Source organism: Megalops cyprinoides, chromosome 21 (genome assembly GCF_013368585.1).
Source record: "Megalops cyprinoides isolate fMegCyp1 chromosome 21, fMegCyp1.pri, whole genome shotgun sequence".
NCBI lineage: Eukaryota > Metazoa > Chordata > Actinopteri > Elopiformes > Megalopidae > Megalops > Megalops cyprinoides.
The window spans coordinates 18789656-18801685 of record NC_050603.1 but is presented as its reverse complement, the minus strand read 5'-3'; the positions used below and the strand labels follow the sequence as shown (position 1 = coordinate 18801685).

The following is a 12030-nucleotide window of genomic DNA, read 5'->3' as shown; positions in this document are numbered from 1 at the left end:
TTCTCCTCTGAATATGTTATCAAGCATTTTTCAGCAAAGAATTAGTCTAATTGAAAGGATGTTTTATTATTTGATTGAAGTTCCTTAAATAATTGCTTAAATTCCCACTGGGAAAGTTGCTGTTTTTGTGACAGTCAAAGTGTGCTGTTTATTTGCCAGTCCGTGCTCGTTTCTGTTCAATTCAACAGTTTGATTCAAATTAAGCTACGGTGTATTCTCTCCATTTGAAAGCAGACTGGCAGGGCTTATTTTGTTTTCTGCCTGAGCTGACAAGTGATTGAAAATTTGAATCAAACTGTCGGATGCATGTGAGTGTCATTCAGGGTAGAGCGTTCTCTCTGCCTGGAGATGCTGTCCTTGTGGTGGTGAGGTTATCACTGCACCTTGGTCTTGGGACAAACCTCAGCCAAGCGTGCATCCCATTATTAAGCCCGCTTTAATTTGCAGGTGTCATTTAGATTCCTCGTGGCACTAAACAACCGATGAGTTAAGATGAAATGGGGAAGAACTCGGCGTGATCATGCAGTGGCTCCTTCGCATAAACATGTTAGGCAAAGAAATTCTGTTCTGGCCTCCTCTGATCACTGGATTATTCACCCAAGATGAAATGCCCCGCTGTTCTGGAAGTGGGTAATTAATCTTGCTGTTTCCTCCTTGTACCTGCGGAGGCTTCAATTACAGCTGAGGCCCAGACTCTGTGCAACAGAGTCACCGTCTCTGCCACAGACAGAGGAACCGTCTCCATAGGGAGGAAAGCCACCTTCACCTGTCCAGTGCTGGAAACGGAGACACTGACAACAGCATTCAGTGCTAAATAAAGTATGATCCTTCAAGGTCTTGCCCAGCAGACCACACATTCATCTATATACTGAATATATAGACGAATGAATCAATGAAAAAAGGAGAAAGCAAATGAGTGAATAAATGAATGAATCTCTGAATGAATACACACTGTGTTTTCTTGTTGTCAGTGGCATCTGCATAGCTCAACTGTGGGTACCTCCAGAGTAAAGATAGCTTTCTGTGGATTTCACCCCAGAGACCTTTATTCACCTAAATGCATGAGCATTAGAAATGCAAGAGCCAAGGATCCAAAAAGACAACTAACATGCAACACTAGTGATTTAAGTGATTCTACAATTTTTCAGCAACACTTTGTTAGGTAGGAATTCAGCGAGGAAAATGAAGAGGCCATGAAAGAGTAGAAAGAGGAAAATGAGCCATATTCATTGCTGAGAAAGCTAATTTGACTATGTTGTTGCAGAGTGCAATCCAAGGGGTCCTTTTCTTAAATGGACCCACTGCTTCCGCCCCTGTGTAATGTAGTCACCTCCACCACTGGCCCATTTAGATGGTAGCACTCACTGGCTGACTCATATCTCCGCGCCTCCACTCTCCCACACAAATGAATTATCATCCATTAACATGACAAAGTATGACAAATGGACCAGTCAGGTGTAACATTTTGACAAAATATGTGTGGATGCCTGTCACGTGACCCAGCACATGCTCCTTCTCATTTCCACCACGTAATTGTCTCCTACGAACGTGTCTTCGCAAATCATGAGGTATCCCGCCTCTTCTCCGCTGTATTTTTGCACTCAAGAAATGGGGAGATCTGACTGGAATGGAGCTGTGATAAGAGGAGGAATCCAGGCCTAAATTGTTTCCCGGTAAGTTGTCTGCTGTGCCCATTGACCCACACAGTGAACCACATACTGTAGCTGGAGCCACATCCCAAGGGTCAGGTGTGTTTGTGGCAGCTTAAACGCGAAATCCCATCACTTGTTTTGTGGCTGTGAACCAAATTACATTGGGATTAAGGTTTAATGGCAGGGGAGAGAGAGCAGGGTTAACATCACAGAATCTATACGAGAGACCCGAACACAATTAGGGACAACATAAATGGTCACAGGAAGAAACCACATGCAGGATTCTCAACAGGAGGGAGGCCAACGCTGCTGCAATGTTATTATGATGTGGTTATTAATATGGCAACAACAAATAGCTTATAAATTAGACTCAAGACAGGGAGGAAGACAAGCTCTTAATTTTTTATATAAAGTGGCTGCTGCCGATCTTTGATCTTCCTGTTCGCCTAAGATGGGATGGCAGTGCACGTCCGTGCCTGTCTCCGCTTATTCGCTTTCCCTGCCCCGCTGGGTTTTTCTCGGCTGGGCGGGGCGTTTTCCATCATTTCAGACAGGCCCAGGGTTGAACATCCTTATCCGAGGGTTAGCCCACTCCGCAAACCAAGCATGTTAGCAAGGCTCTTCTGCGAGATGTAAAGGGTAGATCAGACTCCCCTGATTAAATCTTTTGCATGTGTGACGGACAACGCTGGGAGGCTGGAGGCAAAGGTTTATAACTGACACACGCACTTCTGATAAACACGCCCGAGCTACACAAAGACTCGTGAATGGAAGATCTTCCGTGTGCAGTAGCTGAGAGATCAGTCAGAGATTCGTGCAGTACTTATGCCAAGTCAAGGTACGTAAAGATAAGAGGAACTTGAGAGATAAAGATACCAGCACTAAGTAGATTTGATAATTGCACCCTGCCAAGTGAATAAATCTGTTCATCACCCATACTAGAGCCTGCTGCAGCTGCAGCTGAAGGCATGAGATGGTCCGCAGAGTAATGGAGCGCTAAGCTCCTGGCAGCAGTGTCTCCTCATACCATTAAAGCTGCGTAAGAGAAGTCCACTACCCACAAGGAGGATAACCTGGTCTATGGATGAACAGTGGATTATTCAGATTGTCTTGGTTTTGCTCCAGCCTCCGGCCTCCCCAGGGTAATGCATGATGCATTTTCTGTCCTGTTAAAACAAATAAGTGACCTTGCCAGATACGTGCTTGTGTGTAAAAATTTTCCCACATTGACTGCCTGAGGAGAGTCCTCCTCGGAAATACTGAGATCTGCTCGGAACATTTCATGTATCATCCCTCTCATATGAATTGAGCTGAATTACTTCCTGAAGGATAAGTTCGTTTTTTTTTTTTTCATTTTGCTTATCATTTTGCAACAGAAGCTTCTCCTCTCTAGCTGAAATGGGTGAAGCACTTATTCTTAACACTGCCCTGTCCCATTCATGCCCTGCACCATCAGTCTTGTTTTATCTGACAAATGAATGTTTCTGCCTTGGAGATGTCTCAGAAACTTAATTAAGCCAACACTCACCCTTAACTTTGAAGAACAAGTAAATGAAAGTGTTGTTTTCTTGAATAAAACTAAATTCATTTTGGTGATTTCAGAGCCCAGCAAATTGTATTTGTTTGGAAATTTGTACCGTTGTCAAGTCAAAGGTAAGGATTTAATGCAGCTCTTAATCTAACTCATAGATATTTTCTGCAGCCTCCACAGGTGTGAGGAGCCTGACACCTGTTCATTAATGGATAAAGAGAGCTGCAGAATTCAGCATCGTAGTGTTTGGACAGATGAGAGCAGATGGTTTGTTTTTTTTTTCACTCCTGGAAGCTGGTCTCTCATCGTCCTGCCTCTCAGTCAACCTTGGCCTCTCTCGGCGGGTCCCTGTGATGTCATCACTTTGGCAGCCACTCAGAGCAAAACATACAGCTTACTGTTACTGACAACATCAATCTTCAGCGGAGCCCGAGCCGAATCACGCGCAGTTTAAACTCACCCGTGCGTGTGCGCTGTTGTGGGTTAAATTGAATCCGAGGCCGGGGTGCTGAGACATTCATCCCAGGTCTGTCATCGCAGGTGCATCTGCCCCGCTGCCTTTGAGCGAGCTGATCTTTCGGGGGAATCGACTTCTCTCCAGCTGTGGAGATTGAGCGAGGGGGGGGGGGGGGGGGGGGGCAGGGTGGCAGTGGAGGGAGAAGAGCAGCTTTTGGTGACCATGCTTAGATAAACTACTGACCACCAGTACCACACACTTTCACACTCATTTACTGACACAACAGAGTCACTATCTTGTGTGCTGCAAGTGAATAAGGAGGGAACATAGCTTTGTCTGGCAGGACTCGGATTAAGAGATGTTTGCTCCTTTAACAGGAAGAAACTAAGGGAATTTGAGGTGTTAAATTCCCATTCTTGTCTTCCCAGCCAGAAAGGGGAATGTAAAAAAAGGCAAAATAACCATGGGAAGAGCCATGACTCCAAGGAAATCAAAATTCAGTGAAGTCAAGGGCATGAGACACATTGATGCATTATAATGAATTTTCAAGGCTGTGTCGGAAATAGGTTTTTTTTCTATGTTCCATTATTTGTGCAGTCCTACATTATTTCAACAAGAGGTCTTCCCTTTAGTTTCTGGAACAAGGCTTCAGAGAACGCAGCTTTGTGGCTTCAGTTGATTAAAGTGACGAGAGTTAGGAAACATGTCAACATCATTGCTACAAGGTCAAAAACATGAAAAACAAAAGGATCGTAAGTATGCACACATATGACACATTCTATTTTTTATGGGTGTCATATGACTGACATTTCCCTCAGAAATGTCAGTCATTTCTGAGGGATTGAACATCCCTGTTCACTGTATATTTGCATGCTCATTGCTGAAAACTGTTTGATTACAGTTGGAGCTAATGTACCAGCTTTTATCTCCATCACCAAGAACAAGATTTGCATGAGAGACAAAAACATGTTTAGTCTTGCCAGGAAAGTAATCAACAGAAAAGGCTATAAAAATATCTCATGGCAGGGTATATTTCACCATCACATTAATTACACATTTGCATGGGTAGAAAGCAGACCAGAATCACCTTAATTTACTTTAAGTGCCATTCTAGTCACCTCTGCACTTGATAACATGAACGGTGTCATTCAGAACACAGAATGCTGAGATGATTCTAGAATAAAGAAAGTCATAGCCATTGCTTTCAGAACATAGACCGCCCTGTCAAAGGGGTGTCATTCTAGTGCTATTTTCTTTTTACATTTAACCAGGTTAAGAATGGCAAGACTGACAGCAGCACTGGATAGCTACATGTGTGTAATGCATTAATGAAAACAATGAATTCGGCTCAGTCTTTATGTTGCACTAGGAACAATGATATACATTTCACAGGAAATGCCAAATGTCATGCTTTCAAATGCCTTTTCTTTAATGCCTCTAACCTTTAGGTGAAAATAGATTAGGTTCATGTTAGACCTTATATAGTCACGCCATCAAACCATACATAGTGAAATATTAAAGAATATTTGATCAAAATTCAACACATATTTTACCTAATTCCTTACTGAAGTTGAAAGGCCTTTGCGTGGTTACCATACAAGCAAATGTATGTACAACTTGCCACCTGCATTGGGTCAGAACCAGATTCTGAAATCCTGCATAAATGTTTTCCCCTCTCCCTGCTCCCTGGGAGCAGTGGAAAGATGTGTGTCATTAGCTGTATTTCCCCTGGTAGACCAGACTTCTTCCTGCCAAGGCATGACTGGGCCATGGCCAACAGCCCCCTGCCAAAGACCGGGGACAAAAGCTTCCCGCGGTTTTTCACTGCCAGGCCAAGACAAGTGCTCTTTGGCTTCCAAAATCACACCTGACCCTGCTGAGATCTATTATCCTGCACAAGAGGAAGGCACAGTTAGTGGAGAGACAGGTGGCTTGCACACTGCACGTTTGGTAACACAGTGACTAGCTGTTGTGCACGTGTGCATACTTGTGTGCTTACAATCCCATTCTCAAGTTGACTTGCACCTAATTATTAATTTGTCAGTTTTTGAAATATTCGCTAAGCAGTCCCTTCACAGAATGCCTCAAACTTTGTGAGAGAACGGCACCATGGGTAAATACCCCTCAGAGTAATTATATTGCAATACATACAAAAAGCATTCAGATTAAACTCCTGCAAGCACAGGGAAAATCTCATCAGTGATAAAATCTGCACGCTGGGAAATATGTTAATTTGTAAGCATCCGAAGAAGTACTTGAATGAATATTCATCAGTCATGAATATACAGATCATAATGTTTTGTGTTTACCCTGTTCCTATAGGGCAAGATGACGTTGTCTTTTTGAAATCCCACTGACATTTTTCAAAATTCTAAGACGTGTATTTCAAAACCACAGCGTGCGATTCAAAACAGCTAAAGTGGCGGTGTCTTAACTGTTGCATTTCAATGCACTGCTAATTAGGGCCATGAATTAAAAAGTCAGCCTACTGTATAAGCCTTTAGGAAAAGCTATTTTGCCTCTGGTAATTTTGTTACAGAAAAAAGTAAATATGTAAATACAATGGCCACGAAAACTTAGGTCTAACGAACCTTAGCCGAAAGGTAATGTAGACTCGAAAAGGATTTCCAGGAAACTAAATAACGTTAGCGATCATTCTTAGGGGAGACCATGCCATTTCGCAAATTATACCAACAGCGTGGACATTTAACGAAAACATACAGATCAAAGACAATACATGCAAAAAAAGTCGCAACTAATAGTATCATTTGTGAATGCTTTCTGTGGCTTTATTTATCATGATCACAATAAATACGTCTCTGATTATAAGTACTTCATTTTGGGGAACGAATGCTTCTGTGCTTATGAGGATTTCATTAGGAAAAGCGAGCTTCTCGGCTCATGAAAGACCTAGCCTGATTGGACACCGTATAATTTCCTATTAAGCAGGTAATGTGAGCTGAAGTACCTGTTCATAATTATGTGTCAGTGATTAATTTATTCGCCCCATTGCCCATTTCGCTTTTGCACAAATCTGCTTCAATTTCGTGCCAGATCTGTTCCGAAGGACGGGAATGTTAGATTAAGCGCATGTTCGCAATTTTATTTGTTATACTGTGTTATAAACTACAACCTGTTCACAAAAAAAAAAAAAAAAAAAAAAATCAGCAGGTCCTGCATGGCTCGTCCTCCTATCCAGGCGTTGTATCCCGATACGTTTCTCATAACCTCGATATATTAATTTATAATACTCACACATATACCTTCATATGTGTTTACTTTACTTGCTATATTAATATATATTATATATATCATATCCTATGATCAAATTGCGGTATTTTGCTATTCATTGTTTCATAGTCTGTCCAAATTCAGTGTACGTCTTTTCATACATTGATTTCCATAGCTAAAATGCGAGTTTATCACAGAATTGAATCATGTAAAAACACCTGTATTGCTTTCGTGGCAGAGGCTGTTTACAACGCCAACAGAATCGAATGGGATTTCCACTGCGCGCGCAGAGGAATTTGCGACCGCACTCGGAGCTGTCCCTTTCAGCACCGAAGAGGTGCCAGATACCATGTTGCCGTGCAGCTCTCAGACCACAGCCGTGAGGAACTCCCTTCTTGTCGGGATGCAAGCCCTGGGAAGAGGGGTTGTGCGTTGTTTTGACTGACGGTGAAGAATAAAAGCGCATCAGAACAGAAGAACACAACGTGGAGAGAAGCAGTACGCTGCCTGGCGGGAACCCCCCTCATTGACGCGGTTTACGCGTGCAGACATTGAAATATCCTCGTCAACACACGCAGACCTCACGGAGTAATACCTAGACACCGCCGCGTATCCACAACTTCCACGTAATGTCCTAGGGACTCCGCGGAGTTGGGTCGCTGCATGAACGGAGACCGTGAAAAGGACGTTTAAAATCAATGAGTGAGTACTGTGCTTTTAGCTTCAGTTCGTTGGACAGATTTCTTTATCCAGGAAAGGATTTTGATTCCGATGTAATATTTTCCCATATGATAAATGAATCATGTTGAACCGTAAACGTTCTGAAAATAATGTTTCCTTTGTAAAACATAACATTGCCTGCTCTAGATAGACTTAACCGACTTATACATATTTCCTTTCTTTTTTATTTTGCGAGTGCGCTAAAAAAAAATCTTACGTATAGACAACTGAATGAAAATGATGGTAGCTGATTGAGCATAACTTTGCAATATGAAAGAAAATGCAATGTAATAGCAAGGCAGCAGGGTACAGTTTTTGGACATGCTTTGCACCACATGCAGTTTTCGAATGCAGTGCTTTCACCATACCTCACCTTTTCAACGCCATTTATCAATAGCATCGCGTTGTCTTTCAACAGCACCTGTTACCCCTGCATGCACAACCCTGCTCTTCAGCCCAGTATGACGGGACAGAGTCTAGAGGAGCTGAGCGACGCTTATTGGGAAGATAATGCGATACGCATAAACGTCGGGGGGCTCAAGAAGCGACTCCTGCCAAACATTTTGTCTCGGTTTCCTGAGACCAGGCTGGCTCGTTTATTGCAATGCCACTCAAAGGAGTCCATTCTGGAACTGTGCGACGATTACGACGACGCCGAGAGGGAGTTCTACTTCGACAGAAACCCGTCACTGTTTCCCTACGTTCTGAATTTCTACAACACTGGCCGGCTGCACGTCATGGCAGAACTGTGCATTTTCTCGTTCAGCCAGGAGATAGAATACTGGGGCATCAACGAGTTTTTCATTGACTCCTGTTGCAGCAACGTTTATCACTGCAAGAAAATGAAGTCGGACGAACAGGAGGACTGGGACGACAGAAGCGACGGGGGCGACACCACGTGTTCTTTCGACGAGATCTTAGAGTTTTACAATGACGCTTCCAAGTTCGACAAACAGCTGCTGGGTAGGGCGAGAAGGAGGATATGGCTGATGCTTGACAACCCGGGCTATTCCGTCGCCAGTCGGGTATTCAGCGCGCTGTCCATCCTCGTAGTCCTGGGGTCCATAGCGACCATGTGCATGCACAGCATGTCCGAGTTCACTCTGTATGACAGCGAGGGACGACCGCTGGAGGACCCCCGCTTTCAAACGGCGGAACACTTCGGAATAGGTTGGTTCACCTTCGAACTAGTCGCGAGGTTCGTGGTCGCCCCGGACCTCTTCCACTTTTTCGACTATCCTTTGAACCTGATAGACCTGGCGTCGATTCTGCCGTTTTACCTTACGCTCTTCATTAACATGGTGGCGGAGAGCAGCCCGGCTCTGGCCAACCTCGGGCGCGTCGCGCAGGTCCTGAGGCTGATGAGAATTTTCCGCGTACTGAAGCTGGCGCGCCACTCCACCGGTCTCCGCTCGCTGGGCGCGACGCTCAAAAACAGCTACAAAGAGGTGGGCCTCCTGTTGCTTTACCTGGCGGTGGGTGTCTCCTTCTTCTCTGTGATGGCCTACACCGCGGAGAAGGAAGAAACCGACGGACTGACAACCATCCCTTCGTGCTGGTGGTGGGCGACGGTCAGCATGACCACTGTGGGCTACGGAGACGTAGTCCCGGGGTCCATACCGGGGAAGCTGACGGCCTCCGCGTGTATCCTCGCCGGCATCCTAGTACTGGTGCTCCCCATCACGCTCATCTTCAACAAGTTCTCTCTCTTTTACAAAAGGCAGAAGCAGCTGGAGATCGCGATGAGGACGTGCGACTTTGGCGAGGATCTGAGAGACGTCTCCTCTGTCAATTTACGCAACTATTACGCGCACAAGGTGAAATCGCTGATGGCAAGCTTGTCCAATATGAGCCGGATCTCTCCTAGTGAACAGAGTTTGAACGAGTCCATGCACTGAGGACATCTACTGTATACAGTACTGTACTACTGTATAAGTAACACGTTTCATTCCGTACACTTTATCGTAGTGTTGTACAACACACATGTGGATTTGGCTACTGTGGGACATTATAGACTTTTCAATATGTTGCACTGCATGGATAGCATTTGTGTTGCTGGATGTGGGGCCAAATCATTGAATTCTTGGTCATATAACACCTTGATGTTGTGACCCATCTTCGACAAGACCATTTCTCTAAAGTATGTAATGTGTAACCATGTGTAATGTTTCTCTGTCACTTAGAGCAAATGTTATATATAATATTGTTAAAGAGCTTCAGTCTAAGAGGCAAATCCGTCTAACAGACTGCATTTCCGCAAGGATCAGGCAAGTGATAAATGACTACTGTTCTATAAATGTGTATGCTACTCCACATCAGATGTGTCAAAACTATTTTCAGGTGCTCATCCTGTGAAACAGCTGTGATATCTATCTGTTTCTTTGTGTCAAACACCATGGCTATAAATATGTCCTAGAAAAAGATGATGAATGATTTTTGGGCAAATCAGATGGATTAATTCAGTAGAGCCTATTTATGGGTCATGGGCAAGCACTGCATTCAGGAACATGTGTCAGAGGATGCTTACTTAATGAAAAAAAATCTGGCAGGAGAAAGGGAAAAAACTGCTGTAATGGAAGTTCACTGGAAGCAGTTTGTGCCCATTGTGTGTGGATTAAGGCATTATACTTAGTGGATCACTTAATGCCTTTATGCTTAAAACTTAAAAATAGATTTGCTCTCAAACAATACAAGCCCAATTACATTCACCTGTCTCATTCTAAATTTTGGGTGAGTCCACTGCTACATGTTAAAATACCCTTACATAGAAAGGCCTTATGGAGGTTAGTATCGTCTTCACAAGGCTAAGGTCACTAGAATACCTTATAAATCATTCATAAACAATCCCAGAGATTTATGATGTGACAGTGCAGTGATACACAGTATGTAAGGAATAAAAAACATTTTGACAAAACATTCCTGATATGATTGTACATCAGGCATGAGGCACATCATTTTGTTATAAATGCTTATGAAATAGTAATATTGTATTTGTGAAAGCAAAATTCAAGTATAAGGTTAGCATTCCACTACACTTTAATATCCACCTAGCATACAGACTGATTACCTGTAAATGTATCTCCTCAGCCTTGCTCCTGTGTTTGGCAGGGGGCTATATAATAATATATTAATATTTTGTTAGCATAGTAGCTTGCTGGGCTTTCATTTTCCACAGTACACATTTATGCAGTTACATACTGAATCAGTTCTCTACAGCCATGCCCAACCCAGGACTCCACTCTCTACAGCCCTCTGGGGAAAAGGCCTGCTTTCTGACTGCCCTATGACACTGTCACCCATGCTGAGGACAACCCACCCCACAGAGCAGCAGTCACAGCAGATCAATCATTTGACCCACTGATGGAGTCCATTTGTGACAAAGCATCTCTGCCTAAATATGACTTTGTATTGGCTTTCCTGATGCAAGGAGCTGACTAGGATGCCATTTAGGATGCCATTTCTATTAATCCCAAAGTCTAAAGATTGTGGTTGTTCTAATGGAGGTGTATTACCAATGTTAAATGGTCCTGGTGGCATGGTTCCATGCTCTTCACCTCCAACATCTGCAAATCCAATTGTTTCTACTATGGGGAAACAGCATCCAGAAATATTTGCTTTTTATTTCACAAGGTAATTGCCATTTAACTTCTGCAAGATGTGTGGGCAGACTTGTCAATTTCCTGATTTCGTTTGTTACTGATTCATCAACCAATTCGCTGATTTAATAATTGTTGGGGACACAGGAAGTACAGTCTGGTACCAGCTTGATCATTAATAGAGTGATTTGTGTGTTTATATTGCACTGCGGTCTTGACAGCTGGTATTTGCACATCTGTAAATTCAGACTGTGTAATGGAAAGACGCTGAGTTTGGAGAAAACGATACCTTTCACGTGACGTCAGCAGTGCATGCTAATGAACCTAGAACATTACAACAACAATTTTGATAAGGTCAGGTATATGGAAAGGATCATAACCATGCCGGTGGAAAAGTGGATGTTAAAGGTATTGAACTTCAAAATATGATATGTTATATGGAGCCCAGAGTCTGGATTAGTACCAGATTTGTCACTTGCACCCCAAACAGGGCAGGACACGGTTCACATTTCTCTCAGCTCCCAGAAACACAAAGTGGCACATTTATCAAATATCTGGATGTTTTTAATGTTTTTTTTTTTTTTTTTAGAAAAATACATCCAAAAAATAAATCAGTGTCTCCAGCAAGAAGTTACACATCCACTTCAAATGTTTATAACGCCAAGTACCACTTCAGAAACTTTACATAAAAACAAAGCTAAAAAGAACAAAAAAGGACTCTGAACTTCAGACCACGTGTAAAGAAGCCAAGCTGTAACCAAGCTTTCAAACAGCAGATTCAATGTAGTGAAGTGTCAAATGATAAACCTGTCATGTCTATGTACAAAGTCATTTGCTCTTGTT

General features: G+C 43.1%; 1 protein-coding gene across 1 annotated transcript; it reads left to right on the top strand.

Annotated features, from left to right (window-relative positions):
* Positions 1 to 8052: 8052 nt before the first annotated feature.
* On the top strand, positions 8053 to 9489 carry LOC118769096 (potassium voltage-gated channel subfamily S member 2-like). The gene has a single exon (XM_036516110.1). It carries the CDS (start codon positions 8053 to 8055, stop codon positions 9487 to 9489), a length of 1437 nt encoding a protein of 478 aa, XP_036372003.1.
* Positions 9490 to 12030: the final 2541 nt, after the last annotated feature.